Source organism: Pangasianodon hypophthalmus, chromosome 15, assembly GCF_027358585.1.
Source record: "Pangasianodon hypophthalmus isolate fPanHyp1 chromosome 15, fPanHyp1.pri, whole genome shotgun sequence".
In the NCBI taxonomy this organism is placed as follows: domain Eukaryota; kingdom Metazoa; phylum Chordata; class Actinopteri; order Siluriformes; family Pangasiidae; genus Pangasianodon; species Pangasianodon hypophthalmus.
In genome coordinates, this window is record NC_069724.1 from 15,973,772 (window position 1) to 15,998,326 (window position 24,555).

At 37.7% G+C, this 24,555-nt stretch overlaps 1 protein-coding gene across 2 annotated transcripts in view; it reads right to left on the reverse strand.

Moving 5' to 3' along the window:
- The window catches only part of col5a1 (procollagen, type V, alpha 1), a 90,514-nt gene that overhangs the window by 12,166 nt on the left and 53,793 nt on the right, over positions 1-24,555 (reverse strand). For both annotated transcript variants that reach the window (XM_026929045.3, XM_026929044.3), the window contains exons 13-53: positions 23,215-23,307; positions 22,924-22,980; positions 22,755-22,808; positions 22,597-22,650; positions 20,257-20,310; positions 19,210-19,263; positions 18,993-19,046; positions 18,815-18,859; positions 16,639-16,692; positions 16,368-16,412; positions 15,970-16,023; positions 14,976-15,020; positions 14,794-14,847; positions 14,291-14,335; positions 14,138-14,191; positions 13,218-13,262; positions 13,017-13,070; positions 11,646-11,753; positions 11,013-11,066; positions 10,869-10,922; positions 10,681-10,725; positions 10,514-10,567; positions 9,120-9,164; positions 8,674-8,727; positions 8,505-8,558; positions 7,747-7,800; positions 7,426-7,533; positions 6,226-6,315; positions 4,765-4,818; positions 4,199-4,306; positions 3,721-3,828; positions 3,559-3,612; positions 3,354-3,407; positions 2,299-2,406; positions 2,072-2,125; positions 1,523-1,630; positions 1,121-1,174; positions 701-808; positions 330-383; positions 169-222; positions 21-74 (exon numbers count right to left, since the gene is read on the reverse strand). In XM_026929045.3, the coding sequence (XP_026784846.2) occupies positions 21-74; positions 169-222; positions 330-383; positions 701-808; positions 1,121-1,174; positions 1,523-1,630; positions 2,072-2,125; positions 2,299-2,406; positions 3,354-3,407; positions 3,559-3,612; positions 3,721-3,828; positions 4,199-4,306; positions 4,765-4,818; positions 6,226-6,315; positions 7,426-7,533; positions 7,747-7,800; positions 8,505-8,558; positions 8,674-8,727; positions 9,120-9,164; positions 10,514-10,567; positions 10,681-10,725; positions 10,869-10,922; positions 11,013-11,066; positions 11,646-11,753; positions 13,017-13,070; positions 13,218-13,262; positions 14,138-14,191; positions 14,291-14,335; positions 14,794-14,847; positions 14,976-15,020; positions 15,970-16,023; positions 16,368-16,412; positions 16,639-16,692; positions 18,815-18,859; positions 18,993-19,046; positions 19,210-19,263; positions 20,257-20,310; positions 22,597-22,650; positions 22,755-22,808; positions 22,924-22,980; positions 23,215-23,307 (2,607 nt within the window). The remainder of the gene's footprint in view (positions 1-20; positions 75-168; positions 223-329; positions 384-700; positions 809-1,120; positions 1,175-1,522; positions 1,631-2,071; positions 2,126-2,298; positions 2,407-3,353; positions 3,408-3,558; positions 3,613-3,720; positions 3,829-4,198; positions 4,307-4,764; positions 4,819-6,225; positions 6,316-7,425; positions 7,534-7,746; positions 7,801-8,504; positions 8,559-8,673; positions 8,728-9,119; positions 9,165-10,513; positions 10,568-10,680; positions 10,726-10,868; positions 10,923-11,012; positions 11,067-11,645; positions 11,754-13,016; positions 13,071-13,217; positions 13,263-14,137; positions 14,192-14,290; positions 14,336-14,793; positions 14,848-14,975; positions 15,021-15,969; positions 16,024-16,367; positions 16,413-16,638; positions 16,693-18,814; positions 18,860-18,992; positions 19,047-19,209; positions 19,264-20,256; positions 20,311-22,596; positions 22,651-22,754; positions 22,809-22,923; positions 22,981-23,214; positions 23,308-24,555) is intronic.

Sequence of the window (24,555 nt, forward strand, 5' to 3'; positions counted from 1 at the left end):
AATAGGCAGAAGTTACTTACTCTCTTTCCTGGAGGTCCAGTTGGTCCAGATTCACCAGTTGGTCCTGGAGATCCCTGATACAAACAAATTATCACAAATTAATAAAATAATTTCACCTACACTTCAGAAATATTCGACTATTGGATGATTAACAGGCTGATAACTCACAGGCTGACCAGCCTCTCCGTCATCACCTTTGTCACCAGGAGGACCATCCAAACCCTGATAAAATAGTTGGTGTCATGTCACGTTACAAATGATTATTTACTGTAATTTACTAACACATAATAACACATGAATACACAAGTCAATGAAGTAATAAAACATACAGCGGGACCAGGCTCTCCAGGAGGTCCTGGGTCACCAGGAAAACCACTTGGACCCTAAAAAACAAAATAATTAATAAAAAATATTAATAATTGCTTCTATATCAATTTATGAATTCACAAGATACCAGTTTGAATGTATTTAGTAAATTTAACAGATCACTGAGTAAAGATTCTTTCTTTTTTTCTTTTTTTTTTTTTTACAAATGTGCATATTTCTATTTTTTTTATTTGTTGTTTATTCTGAAACATTTGATTTCTCTAATGAAAAGAAATACATTAAATTAAAAAATATCAATCAACTAGGAAGAATTATTAATTAGAAAGTAATCAATTTGTTGTAATTCTGATAAATAATGAGCGTCAGAACTCACTGGACTTCCTTTAGGACCATCATCACCAGGAGGGCCCTTAGGTCCTGGTGGACCAGCAGAGCCAGGAGGACCGGCTTCTCCTTTCTCTCCTCTCTCTCCTCTTGGTCCCTGACACACACAGAGTTGTCTGAAGTTACCATCCAGGTCACAGTTTTTATTTTCACTTAGCAATTACTAACTCAGATTATACTTTTCAAGAATACATTAACTAAAACTGAGAGCAAAGTTTTGAGCTGTTAGAGAAATCCTCATATGAAATATAGCTGCAAATTCTGTTATTGGCCTGTAACTGTGCAGGGTAATGATGGCCCTTTTACAAAGAAATTATACTGTGTAATTATTTAGATTACAAATGTGTAATGTAGCACAGTTATGTTTATTTTGTGTGCTTTTTTGCAGATTTAGATTGCTGTATCATACCGGAGGACCAACGTCGCCTTGCAAACCGGGCTCTCCAGCCTCACCTGGGTCTCCCTAGACAGAGAGAGAGAGAGAGAGTGAGAGAGAGAGAGAGAGGGAGGTCAGTAAATTGTCAGTAAATGTTACAAAGTTATTCTAGATAACATTGCTAGCCATAACTCTAGATAGAACCTGTCTGGGAAACTGTCACTCACATGAAACTCAACCATGACACTTCCAATCCTCTTAGCATATAGACATTTAACGTTTCACTACAATCTTAAGGCTACTTTTCACATGCTGATCTAAAAGCAATTGCCTTGGCTGTGTTCATACAGGATTACTGAAATATGATAAGGTAGTATTCCTGTTCTCTTCTAATAACATTTAATTCTCTTTATAATGGCTATTCAGTTTTCAAACCTTCTCTCCCACAGCTCCAGGGTTTCCAATGCCTCCGGGGGGGCCCTGGGGTCCATCGGCTCCTGGGGGTCCAGAGGGGCCTCGGGGACCTGGAGGGCCAGGTGGACCCTGAGAGAGAGAGAGAGAGAGAGAGCGAGAGAGAAGACAAGAAGAGACACACAGATGTGATTGAATTAAATTCAGACTACTGCTCAAGATTATCCATTATGTTTTGTCAATTTGACCGACTTTAAATTTTTATTAATAGCATAAAATATGATAAGCCTAAATCAATTTATCACAATTATAAAGCAAAGATTATAATGAGTTCATGCTTACCCAAAAGTAATAATACATAATACATGTGTAATAAAAAAATAAACTATTTTAATATACATTTGTTTCTTTAGCACTACAAGTATTGTTGTATTGTACATATTCACTGATAAGTATGGAAAAGAATTTAAAATAACTAATTATATTAAAATGCTAAAACAATTATAAAACAATTATATTAAAATATATACAATATTATAAAACTATCAGAAATTTGAGTATATTTCTTCTTACCATGTGACCAACGTCTCCAGTTTCTCCTTTCTCACCAGGAGGTCCAGGCAAACCCTGTGTGCAAAAGGAACCAGAAGTTAATAACAAATGCCATCATTCTTTACTAAGTTCTTTCTTCATTCTTTACTAAAAGTTTGTTCTGATTTATTAAATGCAGTGGGGACAGTAATCAATATTAAGTGTTAGTTGCCATGAGATAACAATTATATGTGTGAGCACATTCCCACCTGAAGGCCAACAGGTCCCGGTGGTCCAGGGAATCCTCGTGGCCCCTCATCTCCTTTTTGCCCAAACAAGCCCTGCTGTCCTCTAGGACCAGGCTCTCCATCAGCTCCCTAAAGAGGAACGCAGGGAGAAAGAGAGAGAAAGTTGGATAGAAACATAAGATCTGTTATTACAGATCTGGTGTAATGTCAGAAAATAGAGAAGCAGCGCATTACAGATACAAGTTTTTTTGTCAACTAAGCAAGTGTAGATAGTGGTTTACATTTTTTTTGGTTAATTACAATACCAGTTAAAATCTTGGACACACGACTGAATATTTAATAGTCTCAAAGACAATTTATTTATGTTTGAAATACAATTCTAAGACTAATGTAAATATTGAAGTTGTGTACATGCTCGTGTACATTTTTTCTCAATCAAAACCTATTTTTAGTAAGTAGCGTTTACCTAAAAGAAGTAGCTTTTAGTTTAACTTTAAATGATTTCTCAAATAAGTAGTTTTTCATTTAGAACTCTGGAAAAGCAACAAGTGGTCAGTGTATTTGGGTGAAGCTCCCTCATGAAGCTGGTTGTGAAGTGTGTAAATCATCATCTTCATCAGGAATACTGTGTAGAGTTTAAAATCTAAAATAATTTTTATTTGTTTATCACTTTACATGGTCACTGTATAAGTCTGTGTGTTATTTCAAAGTGCTAATGCATTCATTATTGATCTTAAATATTAGAAATAGTCCAAATGAAGACCTAAGCAGGTGTGACCAAACTTTTAACTGGTAGTGTATCTCAAATGAGAATCTCAAACGCCAGTTACAGAGAAAGGAAAGAAATGCTTTCCTGATCTTTTCAGGAAATTGGCATAAAGTGCATAAGTGAAACTGCAATGCTGGACATCATATGTTATGACATTTGCGATAATATTATTACAAACTTATCTGTATGACTTTTTTGTATGACTTTTATTTGTATGAGCCTGTTAATAAAATCATTCTGAATAGCATATTATAAATTTATGAAGATGCTGAGATATGCAATAAATAAATAGATGAATAATACTCACAGCAGGACCAGGTGCACCAATTGGGCCTTGGGGGCCAGTTGGCCCAGGAGGTCCCTGAAGAGAAAAAAAGAAGAGAAAGGAAAAACACAAAGAGATATAATTGAAAACAAAGCTGTTTAGGCTGTTGCATTTGCATTCATATTCATAACCATGACCTGCAGGTAAAGGAGGATGGAACAAGCAGAAAAAAATTAAATAGACTCACTTGCTCTCCTTTATCTCCTTTGCTACCTTTCTGACCAGGCTCACCGATCTCGCCCTGTCAAATAAAAGATATTTCTACTGTAAAAGGGATCAGTGTGGATAAATTACGGGGTAATTAAAAATAAAGGCAAATAAGAATTTTGGTCCTTTAGAGCTGCCATACCTTATCACCATCTTCTCCTGGAGGTCCAAGAGGTCCAGCAGGACCAGGCAAACCAACAGGACCCTGAATACCATCTCTACCAGCAGGGCCTTGAGGTCCTTTTTCTCCCTGAAGAAATAAACAACAAGATTGAATGATCTGTAAGTACTGTGATTAGTGCTCAGACACACAAAAAGATTTTGGGGGGTTCCGGGTTTGGGATTATGGTTAGAGGTTAGAGTTTAGGAACTAGAAGTCAGGGTCAGTTTTAGAATTTGATTTAGGGAATATCAATCCAGAGATAGGAATTAAGTTTTCAGGGTTTAGGGGTCAGGGATTAAGGCTTCAGGGTTAGGGGTTAGGATTCAGGGATTATTCAGTAGGAATTATAAAATTTTAACAAAAGATAGGAGTAAGCCATAATATAAGGGGTCTCAAGTTTAAGCTTAGGGCTGGGGTTTAGTTGCTATAACAGGAAATATGCACAAGTGCTACTCACCGGTCCACCTTTCTCTCCAGCAGGCCCTGGGGGTCCCTGAGGTCCTGGGCGTCCAGGGGGTCCAGTGGGACCTGTCGGACCAGCAGGACCTCTCTCACCAGGTGAACCCTGGAAGAAAAGAGACAAAGAGAGATAGGAAATTGAGTAACTGGTAATACATGTTGAAAAATTAGAGTAAATTAGAAGTAGTCATGTTGGAAAAGTCTTTGTTTAGAATGGAACATTATTATAATATCAATGTCAAGTTTTTACCACTGAACATGCCAGGTGCTTACTGACCATGGCATATGTGTCGAGTGAGAAATATTGATTATTTAAAGACAGAGTGAGAGATTGAGTGAGAGAAAAGAGAGAGAGAGAGAGAGAGAGAGAGAGAGGAATAATAGACAAACCTGTACATATTTACTTACTGAAGAGCCACTGTGTAGAGCAGAGGACAAAAAAGGAAACAGGAAGTAAAACAGTGAATATAAAAGATGCACTGGAAATAGAGAGAAAGACAGCGAGAGAATGATAGAGGGAGAGAGAAAAAGAAAGATAGATGGAGAGATATTATGTTTACTCACAGCAGGTCCAGGTGGACCCGGTGGTCCTTCATTCCCTTTCAAACCTGCAGTTCCCTGCAGAAAAAAAAATTATAAATATATATATATATATATATATATATATATATATATATATATATATATATATATATATATATATTTTCTATTTTAATGCTTTATTTCCATGTTTAGATGTGTAGCTGATGTGAAGAAATAGTTTGTTGAGAAATTATACAAATGGCAATTGTATTGATCACTGTGTTCAAAAATGATCAACTTTTTTTTCTTTTTAAAAAAATGTATTTTCATTTTTTGATGCGAAGCTGATTTGGTGCTTTTTAATTATTTTCAATCATTACTAAAATATTACACTTTCTTTAGAGCTGACCGTGTGTTTATATATGCATATGTAAAAAGTTGAAATTCAAATATTAGGAATGTTATGACATTTTTATATTATTCCTTAAGCAAATTATGAAGTGTGGATGTTCCATCTGGTTAAAAACTGCTTACAATGGAACAACGTTGCGTTAATATTTTACATACCATTTTAACAATGCTATTTTTATTAACAATAGAACACTAATTTTTTTCATCATAAAACTTTGCTCGATTTCAGCAATGAACCCAAAAAAAGGTGGTGGCTCAGTGATTAAGGCAATTGGCAAACTGATCAGAAGTTCAAATCCCAGCACCATCAAGCTGTTATATGTCTCAGTTGTAAAGCTGCTTTGGATAAAAGCACCAGCCAAATGACATAAATGTAATAAATGACTAGTCTTTGTAGATCAAAAACAATAAACTTTTTAATGCCACATTTTCTCCATCTATTATTTACACTCACACATATGCAGACACATATAGCATCTCGAGGATTCCCAAGCAGAACACCCTAACCCTAAACCCCACATAAACTGTAAATTACCATAAAAAACATAAATGACCACAAAGTATCACAAAATAAGCTCATTAGAGTGTTTCTAAGGAAAACCCCAGAACCATGTTGGAAAAAGTGAATTTAAAGAACTGGCTTCTGGTGGAAATCAGAGCAGTTCAGCTCAGGCTAAACATGGTGCACAGGATATTTAATAATAAGTCTCCAAATTACCTGGCAAACTATTTTTCCCATGTTAGTGAGAGACACGTCTACAACACGAGATATAGTGTAGCTGATCTTAATTTAGTTAGATTTAATACATTATTTGCAAATAACATCTTTACGATATTGTAACCATATGCTGAATAAATGCTTTTATATGGGTTATATCTTTTATATGTGTTTAGAATGGTATTTTGGATGCTTTATAGTTTAAACGTTGAGGGTCACAATGGAAATAAGTTTATAATTTTGTTTTTGACATGATGTAATCTTGCTTGTTATTTTCAAATAAACTAAACTCTAACTTATATTGGATATTTTACAATAAAGGTTATAATTGCACTGGTATGAAATTAAAACTGATTGTTGTAAATGTCACTCACAACAGGCCCAGGTAAACCTCTCTCTCCAGGAAAACCTCGCAGTCCTTGGGGTCCATCTTTACCAGCAGGGCCTGCTGGACCTGGATCTCCCTAAATATATACACACACACACACACACACACACACCCACAACAGAGGGAATCAGGTAAATTTGTATATGCCTACAAATCAAAATAAGGTTCACCTCATTTAAGTCTTCTGCTTGGTTGTTAAGAAAGTCTGGCTAGACTACCAAGAACTGTGCTTTTTTATTCAAAACCATATGATGGTTCTTGTCAAAATTATTAATGATTATTTACTGTCAAAAAAAGATTACATCACTGTTATTATATCACTGTTACTATAAGGCAAACAAAACAAACCCTGTTCTTCACTGAAAGCAGTATTCATGATAGTGTATAACACATAGGAAACCATACTCGGTCAGTACAAGGTGTTATTCATTAAGAGTTGACAATTACCAGTGTGTAAGGAGTGTCCATTTGTTCTATTTGAGTTAAAATATGTGCTGTCAACAATATGTGTTTAGCAAAATAATGCAAATGATGTAAGGAGGAAATACTGACATACATTTTCATCTGAGGATTTAGAGCTAAAAGAAGGATAGTGTAAATTTTAAACACATTATTCTTGATTAGTAGACATCAAATAACTAGAACTTTGAATTTGATAAAATAAAATCAGTGCTTGGTGGTGAACTAGACTTTGGATCCTTCTACAAAGTGTGTATTAAATTTGTAATTTGCAAATTTGTAATAATTGTATTCATTCATTCAGGTAAGCGCTGTATCCTGGTCAGGTTGTGGTGGATGTCAGGAACACTGGGAGTGAGGCAGGGACAAACCCTGAATGGGATGCCAGTATATTGCAGGGCTCCATGCACACACACATTCACACACTTATTCATGCATTGGGCAATTTGGCATAGACAATCCACCTACAACCATTTTTTTGGGAAGTGGCAGGAAACCAGAGAACACGGAAGAAATCCACGCAAATGTGGAGAAAACATACTTGTATAATTTAAGTGGTATTAAAAGTTATGAGAGTTTATGAGACATAGAACTAGTATTTATACCCTGTCTGCATATTAAGCATGAAATCTTGTTAATTTCACAGAAGACCAGGGTCTTTAGTACACACTGTTTATATGCATATGAGTGTGGTTGTTCTGATGCATGCACATGTGTGTGTTCTCACCTTGGCTCCCTCTTTACCAGCAGGTCCGGGCAGACCTTGTTCACCTGGTGGTCCTGGAGGTCCGGGATGGCCTCGCTCTCCCATTGGTCCAGTTTCACCTGTTGCTCCCTACACAGTGAGAAATAGGTAATGTAGTATTACACATTAGCCTCAGCTGTAACAGAACTGCACTGAACTAGCAGTCACTAGCAGGACAGGGAAGCTGTAGTTATAGATAGCTTAGATATAGTTTAATGCAACTTTATCAAAATGCATTCTTGGTGATCAGAATGCATCTGCTTGTGTGTGTGTGTGTGTGTGTATGTGGATGTGTACACTCACTTGAGGTCCTAGCACACCTGGAGGCCCGGGAGGTCCAGTCTTTCCTTGGAAACCCTGAGGAAAGGACATGTCCATGAGTGAGGAATGAAAACATGGTGGTACAGGTGATTGAACAGGTGGAGGAACTTATAGAGGGAATGTTTGGATACTTATAGAGGGAAACTTATAGATCTCTGTGCACTTATAGATATAGGAAACTTATAGACCTCTGTGCACTAGAACATCTAGGCATAAAAACAGTTTTTTCCCCCATGCCATCTCCAGCTTAAACAGCTAACACATGAATCATTACCTGTGTTTTTGTAATTCATTTCCGTAATTCATCCTCCATCTCTAATTATGCATAAATCTGTACATAAATCTTCTGTTCCAGATTCATACACATTATTATTTTTTTTTGTTAAGTCTTATGTATGTATGTATGTATGTATGTATGTACCAAGAGCACCTTAAAAAAACCACAACAAATTCCTTGTGTGTCTGCGCACACACTTGGCGATTAATTCTGATTCTGAGAATTCTGATTCTGAAAGTCTGGAGGACAGATGGATGAAAGGTGTAGGGAAAGATGGAGAGAGTGTAAAGACAGGTGAACAGGGGGATGAATGGGATAATTGTGTCTCGTAAAATGGGTGGGATTGAAGACATGGTAAGGTAAACTTTTATCAAAATGCATTCTTGGTGATTAGAATACACCTTCTATTGTGTGTGTGTGTGTGTGTGTGTGTGTGTGTGTGTGTGTGTGGGGCATGGCTTACTGTCTCTCCTCTCTGGCCAGGGTGCCCGGGCAGTCCGTCTTTTCCAGGTGGTCCCTGAAAAACAGAGACAATGGACAGATGAGAGAAAAAACATGTAAAACATGCAAACGTGAAAAACGACCATTTCATTTTCCATTCCATGTTCATTTCTATTGCAAATGTCACTCACAGGAGGCCCTTTAGGTCCAGGGAATCCAGTTGATCCCTGAGGTCCTGGCAGACCCTGCAGAACACACACACGTCCCACACATTTATTAAACTTTATCAATTACTAGTTACCTTTGTATGCAGCTCAGTACACCCCAGACAGTACCCCTCCCCACCAGCAGAGGTCACTGTCACTATAGTTCTAATCAGCTATTCATTGTTCTTTGTCTACTCTTTGGCTTGCTCTCTACAATGTGCCTAGATTACACATTGTAAAATATTTATGAACAAATATGAAGCTGGATATGGGATGGCATCAGCATCCAGCTTATAAGTATAATAATGGGAGCTCCTAGATTTTAAGCAGATTTATGAGGCTACTGTATATGTGAGCAGTTTATTTGGAATCGTTGGATAGAAATGTATTGCTGATCAGTAAGCTGTACAAAAAGTATTGTAAATTCATACCCGTTCACCAGGTGGTCCTGGAGGTCCATCGCTTCCTGAGGTGCCCTGTGGAGAAGCAAAGAGGAATGAGGAAGGGAACAGTGTACACCATTTATATTTATGTTTTTTCCCCTGGTATCTTTAATAATCATGTCTAAAGGCCTAGATTCACTATATCCATGTTTTCTGTACAATGTCTCACAAATTCTAAGCAAAATTCCAAAAAAAGAAAACAAATGTGTGATTCCCGTCAAATACTGGTCTAAAGAAGAGCCACAAGATCACATAATTAAAGAGCTGTAGCTAAACACAGAGAGTCATAGGCTCAATCCCAACCCCCATACTACTGTACTAATTAGCATGTAAAACTAGTACAGTACATATGGTTCATTAAGCAGTGTTAGCTGCTTTCGTGGACAGCACAAACCTTCCCCTGTTACCACCACAACTGTGGCTACATACACAATCAGATAAGTGTATTAAATAGCGTGTGAAAAAAGCACATACATCACCATAGTAACAAACAGTCCCGTCCAAAAGTACTGGAACAGCATGGCCAGTTCTTCTGCTTTTTGCAATACACTGAAGACATTTGGGTTTGAGAATCCAAACGAAATGGCCTTGCTGTTCCAATACTTTCAGAGGGGACTGTAACATTCAGTATGATATGCAGTTTTGATGATTGCGGAAATTGGAACATATATCATAATTAATTCAAAATATCAGTTGATGTCATAGTTTATTCCACAGAAAACACCCACAGATTAAACTTTTCACTGGCTGTCAGGGGTGCATTAATATTTTTTGTATTGGGACATCTCTAAAGTATATCCAGTCAAAGATTTAATTCTAGTTCTTTTTCAATGTTCTGTAAGCAAGCCTGGTGGGATGTAACCATGACAAAAAAAAACATTATGCAGTTGACCCATATTCACACACTGATCTTAACATTGAATTTAATTAATTTAGAGATAGAAAAGTTGAGTAGAATAAGAGATTGCTCGATCTGTAGTGATCTGTAATCTTTCAACATCTGTGAAAATTTTATTTCTTTTTCATTCGCTGTCTGCTTTGCATAAGCTACGTAGCAACAATGAAAAATGATGTGTACTAGAAAATTAAATAAAAAAATGAGTAGTATGACACTGTGAATAACAATGTGAACTGCTGTTCTGCACATCATTTATTGCATGAAGCCTTGTTAAAGTAGCAGCTCACAACAAGACGCAGCATAGCCGTCACTCACATATACACAGTTTGATCTGGAAAGAATGCCTGTTCTCAGTTTCTCTGACAATTTTCATCCATGTGTTGAACCATCCATTCACAATTAGCAGAAAAAGAGGTGGATGAAAATGGTTTATACTTTATGTGAACTCTGATACATGTCTCTAGTGAAATTAAAAGTTAGTCACCTTTGGTCCTGGTTTTCCTGTGGGTCCCCTGGGGCCTCTTTCTCCACGAGGGCCCTGAAGAAAGAGAGAGACAGAAAGATGGAAGGATGAGCACTGTATCCTTTTACCAATTTCCCGGGCTAAACTTCATCTGTGTGCATGTGTTGCTGTTGTAAGTAGAATCTTACAGTAGGTCCTCGCTGTCCTCGTGGTCCAGGCTTTCCAGCTATTCCCTACAGAAAGACAGAGATAAACACGAAAAACAGTTAGAGACAGTATTAATCACAGCATTTGTATTAGTTTATATTGAATGTATTGGTTTGGTAGGCATGTTGAGTGTGTGGGAGTGTGTGGAGTGATCATCATACTGTCATACCCTTGCTCCCTTTTCTCCATTGGCTCCTGGGAACCCTTGGAATCCTTGAGAACCCTGTAAAGGAGAGAAATAGAGAATGAGAAAAAACATGTCCATTATGCCAAGGAAAAAGAGATGAGAGGCAACGAGATCCACAAAACTTACCTTTGGCCCTTGTCTTCCAGGATAACCTGGCAATCCTGGAACACCAAGCTTGCCCTAATAGAATACAAACAAATAGACATATAAATAAGCAGATTCCAAATCAGGAGGCCACAGTCAGATTATACACACATTACTATACACCTTGATGTATTTTTAATTGTATAGCCTACACTGTTTTCATTATAACTTACTGTTTTTAATACACCCTATCATTTTCATCAGATCCCATCTAAATATCATCTACAAGTAAACATTACTGTGAGGAAATAAATTAAAAAAAAAAAGAATTTTTTTTTATGTGATAGGAATATAAAATATAGAAATACACAGCTACATTTAATGTTCACTCTATCGGAGTGTAGTTACCCATAAGCTTATGTAAAAGTTTGATTGTGCCATTTTGTTTGTAAATGAAGAACTGTTCAAGAGAAAACTGTGATGTAGCTAATTTCAAAACATACAAAACAGAACAAGACAACAAGAACAAGATCAAAAGTAAGTACATTTCACATGTTTTACCTGAACAGAGAAACAGAGATACACAAGCTTACTACTGAAGGAGGTTACTGCATTAACTAATCTCTCTCTCTCTCTCTCTCACACACACACACACACACACACACACACACACACCTTCTCTCCATTTGGTCCAAGAGGTCCAGCATCTCCAGGAAGTCCTGCTCGTCCTTTAGGTCCCTCAGGACCATCCTCTCCTCTGGGTCCTGCAGGTCCAATCTCACCCTGAGTCACACACACACACACACACACATATTACTGAAGTGTACTAAAGTGTTGCATTGCTCGGTTGAGAACACAAAAATCTAGTCGATAGAGCTGTTGTGGCCAGAAAGTGATACTGATAAAGGGCTAGTTGATAATTAAAATTAATTAGTATTTACGTGTGTCTAATAAAGTGTCTAGTAAGTGAACACAGTGTTTAAAATGTGCAGCACTGATGCTGTATCACTGCCTCACACTCTACCATGTCACTGTTGCTGGTCAGAAGGATCCACCACCCAAATAATATCTGCGCAGTGGTGGTTATATCACAGCTATTTTTCATTGATAAACGAGCTCAAGGTTGGCTGACACACTGTGCATTAAGTTACAAAGTAGCTTGGGAATCAGTTGGGTCTTGGGAATCAACATCACGTTGCATTGCATTGTGGGACTGATCTGCCATATTTTCTGCTTGAACCCGTTGTTCACATTAAAAGCTACCTTAAAACACTGGATGTAAATACTGTATTCTGGTTTTTGTTGTGAAAATTACAAATGCATGACATGCTGATGGAGAGCTCTAAACATAAAGAACTTTACAAATATAGATCCATCCTTCTTAGCTTATTTTCCTAATTTTATATTTTGCATGTGGCTTGACTGCATATCTGTAAAGCATTTTAAAAATTACATATCATTGGAAGTTAATGTGCCATTCATAAACAGACAGATACATGATTACATTAACACAATTGTCTTTCGTTAAGTTAGCGATTTCATTTTCCTCAGGCATTTTTAATCAATTCATTGTAACAAAACTAACAGTAATATGAAACTCAGTAAATAAAGGTAACCAAGCTTTGAAGCTGATACTGAGCTCATTCAGACCTGCACCCAGTCCTGCTTGCAACACGATTAAAGCTATAACTCCTAAAGAACAAGACATATGATCTTAATTGAACATAGACTGATAGTAGAAAATATCTCAAATGATAAGGTTGGCTAGCTATCATGTGCTTTAACTCTGCTAATATTCATAACTCTACAAGTTTGGTGGAATGTGTGACACACATTTCCAAGCCTTGTGAGGTAGGTCTACCCGATAAAAGGGGCAAATGGATGTAGGTAAGGTACAAGGTAAACTGGATTTCCAGTTTATTAGGTTCATGTATCCTGTAGATTTTTTTCAGACTTGCTTTACTATATCAAATATAGCTTGTGTGCCAATGTGCTTAATTAACAGCAACAACATACCAGACATAAACAACATAATAAACAACTTACCCGGTCACCCTTGATACCCATATCTCCTTTAAATCCAGGGAATCCATCTTCTCCCTGAGGGAACGTAGTAAAAGAGGGGAGGTGGATGTGTGCATCGTTTTTTTAAATATAAGAAAGAACAAATAGTGCAGTTTTGACAAATTAAAGACCTTTTGGTTTAGTGCATAAAGTAGACAGACATGACATGAAGGCACACTGTACCTTTTCACCCTTGTTTCCTTTTAACCCCCGAACTCCATCAGCACCCTAGAGAGAGAGAGAAACAGAGGTTAAGATTAAAGAATAAAGAACGTGCAAATAAAGCTCCTAGTCAATCCAAAACCATACAAACCAAGATCCGTAGTTCATTTATCTGGTTTTATATGGTAGTACGTAAGTAAGGAATAAAACACCACTATGCATGCTGTTGTAGGAAAACAATTACTGCCAGGATGGTGTGATGTAACTCTTCTGTACTGGAAAACTTACAAATTGGACTTTTACAAACGGCTGACACCAGAGACTCCTTACATAAACTTTAACTACATATCTCCTTACAGAAAGCTTCACCAAATTAACAATTAAACATTTTTTCTTTCTTAAACAACATATTTTTTAATCCATTTATCACTAGCCTTAGATTATGTAGACTGTGCGTTATACAAGTCACTGTGTACACTTTTACTATAGAAACAATAACTTACTAGAACGAGCACATTAATATTAATCAATTGAACTGCATCCAACACTACTGTCAGTACTACAATTAATCAACGCGTCAACAAGTCAAAACAACGCCTACGTGCAGAAGCCATTACGAAAAAAAAAACGAATACACCACATAATTCAGGAGGAGAACCAACTTTGGTAGCTATATCTTGAAGTAATTGATTTATTTGAGTTTATCAGTCAGTCATCTCATTCTGAAACTTGGCCCACTCTTAAATCTCTTCTTTTTCATTAAATATAGAATTGTCAATCATTACAAACATCTACACTGGTCTTGCCTGAACAAAAGAGAAATCTTTTGGTTTGTACAGACAGATAACTGCTAAGCTATCTTTTTACTGGGCTGGAAGAGGTCAGACCAGCACAGTCTAGAATTCTGGGAGATTATCACGATTCATCATAAGAGCACTTACCTTCACACCTCGGGGGCCAGGATATCCAATTGGTCCTTGTGCTCCAGGTGGTCCCTGAGAGAGAGAAGGAAAGAGAGAAAGAATAATAAGTGATCATATCAGACTTTAGATCATCATATGACAGAGAGCGAATATAAATCAGATTTTTCTTACCAGGTGACCTTTCTCACCAGCTGGACCTTCCTTTCCTGGGTGACCCTGTATGTGTGTGTGTGTGGAAACAGTGAGATTACTGATTAGACAAATATATTCACAGTTGTATATAATAACTATAAATCTCTCAGATATGCTATATGTGCAACTTATAATTAAATGTGTAGACGTAAATTATGTAGACATTTTAACGCAGACAGTTTATATACAAGTTCCATCATTAACACATGGTTTATATATTTATGTTATAATACTAAGGCATAGTTCATATATGTACTGTATGTAACTACATAATGTTGGAACATATTCACATACTCAGATTAAAAGCATGTCCATTCCTTTCTCTCTATATTATGTACTTTCTGTTACTCTGATATCAGTCACCCACAAAAAACTGTTTGTTGTAAACTACATTATGTGAAGCTGGACCTTCCTTTCATGGGTGACCCTGTGTGTGTGTGTGTGTGTGTGTGTGTGTGTGTGTGTGTGTACTTCACACTGACCGGAGGTCCATCAGCTCCTGGCATGCCTGGTAATCCTGGTTTCCCTGTTGGACCCTGTAAAGATGTAGAAATACAGCAAGGATCCATTCTTATATTCGGTATTCATTCTTTCACACAATGTTGATCCATGAAAATCCACACACACACACACACACACACAGACACAAAAACACACACGTTACCTTCTCTCCTGGGGGTCCGATGGCTCCTTGAGGTCCTGGAAGTCCCTGTAAAAGGAATTCCAAGTTAATTCAGTTATCTATTCATTTCAGTAGGGGGAATGAACAAACTAAGCCACTTACTAACACACCATGTTTTTGCATAAAGAAAATCTTACAAAAGTTGAAGATCATGTTATGCATCGTGAATATGAGGATTCTTTTTATGTTTTTCACATTAAAAAAAGCAAATGTAAATGCACCTCTGAAGCATTTCAACACATTTAAACCTGATCGCTCAAACCTCTGACATGCAGTTTTAGACACATTATACACATGTATATACGTTATACAAGTGGCAGTGCATCTGTCTCTCCAAGCCACATTTGACATCAATGAGCTCAGTTACACATTACACACGATACAGCAACTGGATTTCAATCTGACTAACAGGAGACACATTTGACGACAAGTGTAAATGCATGCTGTTAAAATGCACGCTGTTATCCTGTTATCTGGATCCTGCAGATACACGACATATGACATAATGGCAGAGGAATGTCCGATCCCATCCCATCAACGACAATAAGCTAATGCAGTGGTAGATTTTTGGCAAATTTATGTTTACTCTGAAATAAGTTAACTTTATGTAAATAAAAATACATATTGCTCAGAGACATGAAGCTGGTGTAATGCTGAGGTATAGATATAATGTCTGCACAGCTCTTGGTGTGTTTGAGAGAATCCTGGCTGTCGAATTCTGATTATAGAAAAGGCTATTTAGAGTTTTACTGGGAATGCCAACAAAGAGAGACATCCAGATATGAAGTTATAATAGCATGCTGCAGGGTTTCTGCTGTTGATTATTATTCTGGAAAAATCAGCAATTGTAAGTGAAGAACTCAGACTTTGGTTGCTCGTTAATCTAGTTTGGTTGTGAGAGACTGACTGATCTCTATAAAACCATTAGTCATCAGTTGATCATGCAGTAGGAGAGCAAGCTTGGCCCCATGCTTACCTGAGCACCAGGGTTGCCTTGCTGTCCTGGAGGACCAGGCTCACCTTGAGGCCCCTGAGAGGAAAAAAAGAGTCAATTTCCAATTCAAGAAACGATCACAAACACAAAAGCTCAACCTTTCACAACACACAACTCATTTTATTGAGGGACAGAAAGTGTGTTGTCTTACCTGATGGAGATATGAAGCCTCTAAATTGTCTTTATATATCAATTTCACCTCTCTCTCTCTCTCTCTCTCTCTCTCTCAATGTTTATATGTCTGATATAAAGTCATCCGTGACAAAATTAGGCAGCCATAATTCATAATGGAAAGTGAATACTGTAGATTTCTAAATAAATAGCATGGCCTTCTTGCTAGTGTGTGTGTGTGTGTGTGTGTGAGAGAAAGACACACTCACAATGTTTCCTTTTGGACCGGGATGGCCATCCATTCCTGGCACGCCCTGTGGACAAACAGATTGTTCACATTATAAGAACCTATAATCAGAGCGTATTGAATTATAATTATTCATTCATTCGTCTTCAGTAACCACTTTATCCTGGTCAAGGATGTGGTAGTTGAATTTATAATACTGTATGCTGTCTATAAATAGAGTTAGATTCAGAAATTTAGAACATAACAGAATATTATGCTATGCTATTGCAAAAACATTGGAATGTGAGACTTACTGGAGCTCCAGCAGGTCCCTGAGGTCCTTTGGGTCCTAACAAACCACGAGGGCCCTGAAATAAAGAAAGAGGATGAGAGATGATGTTGGTGATAATGAAGATGATGATGATGGCTGGGAGAAGACTCATCTTTATTTGTCATATAAATCTAATTCAATGATGTTTTCAAAGAACATTTTGATAATTACTCTCATGCTAATAGTGTACACTAATCTGACCTGTGTGTGCTCATAGTGGGGTTTTCAACTAATAAAAATGAGAAATGCTAGAAGTAAAAGAATTACATAATACTGCTAAAAGGATATTATTAAACACTGTGGATTTCCTCTCCTTTCCAACAAGTTTCACTGGTTCTGTTTTCATGATGAATATCCAACATAACATTTTTGTTTTTTTAAATAGCAATAAAGTAATATCCAAAAGATGTATTTAATGTTACTGAGGTTAAGGGTAGTGGTAGGACATGGCATTACTTATGGCATTACTCACCTACAACAACACACAAGTCAATGGAAATACAGAATTACAAATGCGAATGTGTGTGTGAGTATGTGTTTGTGTTTGTGTGTGTGTGAGTGTGTATGAGACAGAGAGAGAGAGAGAGAGAGAGAGAGAGAGAGAATCATTCCACCCCATACAGCGTGACTGGAGCAGCCCCTGCTGGCCGTTGTATAGAATTATGAATGATGTTTTATGGATGTGTAATTCATCTCTCTATACACATAACTGATCTGTATTCATATTAGTGCTGTCATCATTAAGACTGCCTTGTGCTCATCCCAGAACTTTTCTTCACAATATGCTCATGAATATCGTTTCAACATACTTAGCACTGATTGAATTTACTCTTCTGCATCGGTACACTGTAATGATTTATAATTGCATTATAATCTGGTGTCACCCAAAAGAACACGAGTTCCCTTTTGAGTGTTTCCTCTTAATACTACATCTCAGTGGGTTAAATGTGCAACCAGATTTCTGTTCAGCTGCTTTGTACAATGCACTATACAAAATCAGTTAACATACCATATGAAATCTGGCTCATCAGACTCGTATGAACACTTTGGTAGAACATAATTAACTAATTTATTTAATTAAGCTACAAGAAATTAAATTAATTCTCCCTTTCGTGATGTGCTTCAATGCAAGCACAGGTTTATTGGCATGACTGTTTGTAGTATAATATTACCAAAGATTTAGGATTGTGGTTCAAAACAGCAATAACAGTTTCTGTCTGCCGTTTACCTTAAAGAATTTTCAATGACAGAATGATCTGTCTCTCTTTTGTGTCACTGACAGAAAAGACACCATCCACTAGTTCAATTTTTAGCATGTGCTTTAAACTTACTTTAGTTTCAGTGTGTCAAGGCTTCAGATAATTGCTTCAAGTCTGTTAAAAATATTTTCAGAATATGGAAAACTTTCATCCATTCTGCTTGCAGGGCTTCTGCTGGATCTTTGTTAGATGCTGTTGTCTTTGTTTTGCTGTGAGACATTTGCATTCAGTGTCAGATCAAATTAGTTTTTATTATTCTTTTTTTCTCTTGTTTTTTTTTAAAGTTATTTATTGAAAAATGCAGCTGATATCACTGTCGGTAAGGCTAACAGTGGTCTTACTTTTGTCATATTAAGTGTTTTAAAAAAGACAGTTACATGTTTTGTGCTGTCTGGGGCACATGTGCTGTGTACAGTTTAGTGAGCTTTCTTGGTGTAGGTTTGGGTTGACTGGATTGTTTGTGGTACACATTTATTTGGCAGTGGTGTGATAAAGGGCTTTGCTGTATGACAGTGCCAATGGAGACAGGGTTCATGTCAGTTACTGCATAGTCGTCTGCACTAGCTCCAAGAGCTGAGCAATTTGTCCACCTACTTCAAGGATTTCTCTCTATTCTATAATAAACAGACTTAAAGCTCAAAAGAGAAGAGCTTTCTTCCACTCTTGCTTTCTGTAGAGTTGAGGGGGTTTCTGATTCTGCAAGTTTAAGTCCTGTATTTCCCTGAGCTTGGAGTTTGTTCTCATCATCATCATAATAAATGGGGTACAGTACAGAGTAATATTTCCCTCTCTTTCCCTTTCTCTTTGTCTGTCTCCCATAAACAGTTTGTGTGTGTGTGTGTGTGTGTGTGTATGTGTGTGTCTGTGTGTGCGTGTGTGTATGTTTGGATTGGAACTCACTGGTTCGCCAGGCAGACCCCGAGGTCCAACCTCACCGTCGTCTCCCTGGCACATAGGAAATGACATCATGGTAAGAAAGTTGCAGCAGTGAGAGATAAATGAGTAGAGGAAGAAAAGAAGGAGATGATGGCAGAGAAGGAGAAAATAAAAAAATGAATGTAAAGAATAAATTTCTCACTCTTTCTCCATCCTCTCCTGGGGGTCCAGGGGGTCCTTGAGGTCCTGACTCACCCTAAAATAAAAACAAACACTTATACATAAACGTCATGTGCGATGGAACCTTTTGAGTGTTAGGAGGAGTTGTAAAAAAATGTTATAATGAAAAATTAGTAAATAATAATAATAATAATAATAATAATAATAATAATAATAATAAACAATTATTTGCCACTTACCCTATGTCCCTTTTCTCCAGGTAATCCAGCCAGGCCATCGAAACCTCTGTCTCCCTGCATAACACACACACACACACACATATGGATCAGTAGGGTTGTAGCTAGAAGCCTGTAACATTATTGAAATGAATCCTGACAGAGTCACCTATATCTCCTGACCTATTCTGCAGTTGGGGTGAAGTTGCAACTTGTAATTCCTCGCCTACAGCTGGTAAAAGCCACCGAAAACGCCCCCTCAACTTGCAATTTCAACTTGTCATCTTAGGGTAGTCTTCTAAAATACCAGTTCCTTCCCTGTTCATGGAGTGATGTCAAATCTACATGGCTGTGCACTCCGTGAACAGTGTAAAATCCCCCTTCTCTACTTTTAAATTAGTTTGAAGTAGTATTATTTTGAAAAACTAGTCATCAACATTAGAGTTATCACTAAAGTTAGCCGGCTAGCTTGTTGCTACTGCTACTCGCTATTGTCTGCTGACTAGCTTGTTGCTTTTTATGAGCTTTGCTCTGACAAAGCTAAGAAGAGACACTTTTGCTTTTGTGGAGGCGTCCATGGCTGTTTTTCCATACGCACAGCTAACGTGTCAAGGTAGGAAATTACAACTTCCAACGTACCATTTACAAGGCACCATGAATGCAGCATTTTAATAACGCTATTTCTCTGGATTACTGCACAAGCAGACTTCTTGTTAAATTTAAAAGTTGCAGAACAAAAACTAGATATGTATAATGAATTTTGGAATCTAGGCTTACGTGTGTGTGTGTGTGTGTGTGAGACATGCTTAACATGTGTGAATGCATCTGTGTATAATGTGTATTTCCATTAAGTTTAAACCTGTGGATTCACGTATGTCCTGTGTGTTTGCAAGCTGTACATATATTTAGTGTGTGTTATGCTCTGAGAGTGCAAGAGAGGGAGACAGAGATTGTGTACTTTTGAGGATAATGTATATAATATATAATGCGTATCTGTTTATTGTGCATGTGTGTGTGTGTGTGTGTGTGTGAGAGTGTAATGTATATAATATATACTGTATATGTGTCTACCTTTGGTCCAGTTTGTCCGGGCATGCCTCTGGCTCCATCTGCTCCAGGACGACCCTGTAAACACACACAGGGATATCAGCGACTGTGTGAGTGATATTAGTTAAGATGTAAGAGATATTAGTTTTTGTATCAAGGATATTTGCAACTGTGTGAGTGATATTAGTGATTGGGTGAGGAATATTAGTGTTTGTGTGAGGGATATTACGGTTTTATGGGGGATATTAGTGTTTCTGTGAGGGATATGAGGGATATTAGTGATTGTGTGAGGGATATTAGTGATTGTGTGAGGGATATTAATGACTGTGTGAGGGATATTAATGATTGTGTGAGGGATGTTAGTGATTGTGTGAGGGATATTAGTGATTGTGTGGGCGTTACGAGGGATATTAGTGATTGTGTGAGGGATGTAAGTGATTGTGTGAGGGATGTAAGTGATTGTGTGGGCGTTATGAGGGATATTAGTGATGGTGTGAGGGATATTAGTGATTGTGTGAGGGATGTAAGTGATTGTGTGGGCGTTATGAGGGATATTAGTGATGGTGTGAGGGATATTAGTGATTGTGTGAGGGATATTAGTGATTGTGTGAGGGATATTAATGATTGTGTGAGGGATATTAATGATTGTGTGAGGGATGTTAGTGATTGTGTGAGGGATATTAGTGATTGTGTGGGCGTTACGAGGGATATTAGTGATTGTGTGAGGGATGTAAGTGATTGTGTGAGGGATGTAAGTGATTGTGTGGGCGTTATGAGGGATATTAGTGATGGTGTGAGGGATATTAGTGATTGTGTGAGGGATATTAGTGATTGTGTGGGCGTTATGAGGGATATTAGTGATGGTGTGAGGGATGTTAGTGATTGTGTGAGGGATATTAGTGATTGTGTGAGGGATATTAGTGATTGTGTGAGGGATGTAAGTGATTGTGTGGGCGTTATGAGGGATATTAGTGATTGTGTGAGGGATATTAGTGATTGTGTGGGCGTTATGAGGGATATTAGTGATTGTGTGAGGGATATTAGTGATTGTGTGAGGGATATTAGTGATTGTGTGAGGGATATTAGTGATTGTGTGGGCGTTATGAGGGATATTAGTGATGGTGTGAGTGATATTAGTGATTGTGTGAGGGATATTAGTGATTGTGTGAGGGATATTAGTGATTGTGTGGGCGTTATGAGGGATATTAGTGATTGTGTGAGGGATGTAAGTGATTATGTGGGCGTTATGAGGGATATTAGTGATTGTGTGAGGGATGTAAGTGATTGTGTGGGCGTTATGAGGGATATTAGTGATTGTGTGAGGGATGTAAAGTGATTGTGTGGGGGTTATGAGAGATATTAGTGATTGTGTGAGGTATATGAGGGATAGCTGTGCTTGTGTGAAGGATGTTATGGTTCTGTGGGGGATATTAGTGTTTTTGTGAGGGATATGAGGGATATAATGGTTTTGTCTGGGATATTAGTGATTGTTTGGGAGTATCTGTTATTGTGTGGGGGATATTAGAGATTATGTGCGGGATATTAATGATTGTGGGAGGGATATTAGCGACTGTGTGAGAGATATTAGCGACTGTGTGAGGTATATTATTGATTGTGTGAGGTACATGAGGGATAGTTGTGCTTGTGTGAGGGATATTATGGTTTTGTGGGGGACGTTAGTATTTGTGTGAGGAATACTAGTTTTTGTGTGAAGGATATTAATGTTCATGTGAGGGATATTAGTGATTGTTTCAGGGATGCTAGCGATTATATGGAAGATATTATTTTTTGTCTGAAGGATATTTGTGATTATGTGGGGGATACTAGTGATGGTGTGAGGTACATGAGGTATAATAGTGATTGGGTAAGGGATTTTAGGGACTGTGTGAGGCACATTAGCGATTATGTGAGGAATATTAGTGTTTGCGTGGGGGATATGAGAGATATTAATACTTGTGTGAATGATATTAGTGAATGTGTGGGGGAGATTAGTGTTTTTGTGAGGGATATGAGTGACTGTGTGAGAGATATTAGTGATCTTCTGACGGATATTACTGATTGTGTGGGGGAGATTAGTGTTTTTGTGAGGGATATAAGGGATATTAGTAATTGTGTGAGGGACATTAGTGTTTTTGTGAGAGATATTAGTGTTTTTGTGAGGAAAAATAGTGATTATGTGAGGGATATTAGTGAGTAATATTAGTGACATAATGTATTGTGTTAGTTCAACCAGTGACAGATATAACTGGATAATAATTATGAATCTGCATAATATTTATACCTATCCAGAATATACTTCTATATTAACATAACAATATACATCAATATACTGCAGAAATGATTTTTAAAAGTAAACACACTTACTCTTCTACCAGGCTTTCCAGGAGGGCCAATGGAACCCATCGGACCACGAGGACCCTGTATACACACACATACACACACACACATTCTAGTTTTAGAATTCCAAAGTACACCAGACATGGGAGATGGTGGGTAATTATGGGTAATGTAGTTGCTCAGACCTGAGGTCCCTGATCTCCAGATTCACCTTTAATTCCAACCATACCAGGAGCACCCTAAAAAATCCAAATGAAATAAAATATGAAGCAATGCAATAGCATTGTGACTGAGCAATAAAAAACAGAGAGAGAGGGAGAGAGTTAGAGAAAGGGAGATAGGGATCAAGCATACCAGAGGTCCAGGACGACCAGTCAAGCCCATTGGACCAGTTGGACCTCTCATTGCCAGCTATATGGAATACAGACAAGACAATGCTTAGTGTGTGCGAGTATGTGTATAAACTGAAATAAATCTGGTGTGCCAGAGCATGAAAGCTGCTGTGACAGACACTGAATTTCTGTGAAGTTCTGGCAAGCAGCTATGCACATATGGATTACTCTTTAGTGAAGTACAAATGCTCTAGCATCAAGCCTTGTTTGGATTTAGCTGATTATGAATCTGATTGAAAGTGTGTGTGCATACCCTGGCCTGCTGCATGATGGCCTGCATCTGAGCCTCTTGGGCAGAAACCGCAGGTCCTTTATGGCCACCATCTCCCCCTGTGCTCATCCGGAACTAGACAGAGAAAGAGAGAGAGAGAGAGAGAGAGAGAGAGATAGACAGAGAAAGGAGAAAGAAAGAGGAGTATTAATTATTTATTGGTGATATTATCTATTATAAATATGCCATAAATTGTTAACTACAAGCTGAACTGCATGAAGGGTGTCCATCTGTGTGTCAGTGCTGCCACCTGGTGGCTGAACAGAGTCACTACTCTTATGGGCTGCAGTACATGCTGTATTAGACTTCAGGGCCACCAACTTAGAGAGATTTGTATTTTCCCTTTTCTTACATTAAACTGAACCCCTGATTGCCTCACGAATTAGCAGTGGATTAGTGGTACTTAATCAGGTAGGATGCTAATGCTAAGAGTGCTAATGCTAAGAGCAGAATGCCAATGCTAAGACCCCCCAGTAGTGGAGTCTGACAGGCCTGATATATCTCATCTCATGATTTACATACAAGTATATCACATTTCAAGTTTTTATGCTTATTAAGTGTTTTTTTATTTTCTGTCTTGCTGCATTACCTTGTGGAGACAATGAAAAGATACTGACTTACTAGAGAAGAGATTAAAGTAAAGAGAGGAGAAAAATCAGAACAGAGAGAACAGGCGAGATTTAAACTAAAGAGGCATTTGTTGCAGAATGGGAAGAGAATGTTATATCACTGCTTACAATAGCCAAGTAAAATTTAACAACACTGTACACTGCCAGAGAATTAACAACTTCCAAAGTTCCAATGCTCCAATACTCTGAATTGCTAACACTGCTAAACATTCCTGAACTTAAATCCCAGAAATCCCAGAGCTGGAATCCTGACTCGAGTGAGATTATAAATGTTGTAGTGAGATTGTCACTGCTGTAGCTATGAGAGCCAAGGATCAGGGGACAGGTAACAAGTAACAGGACACCTGACACCACTGGGTTGATCTGGCTGATTAAATAAGATTATTTAACAAGTTTGAGGATTTGCAGTGGATTACAATGCTGTAAAACATAATAATAATAATAATAATAATAACAATCATCATCATCATCATCATCGTCATCCTCATCATTATATTCTTTGTAAAAACACTTGTAGAGCTCAACTCAGCTGAATCGGCAGGAAGGAATACATATATTCATACAGCTGTCTGAACCCAGGCTGAGCACAGTGCATTTAGTTAGTTAATGTAATGCAGCCTGACAGGCAGCATATTATATCTTGCTAGATATGTTAGTCATGTTTGCTCTTCGAGACTGTTTAAAAAGCTTAGCC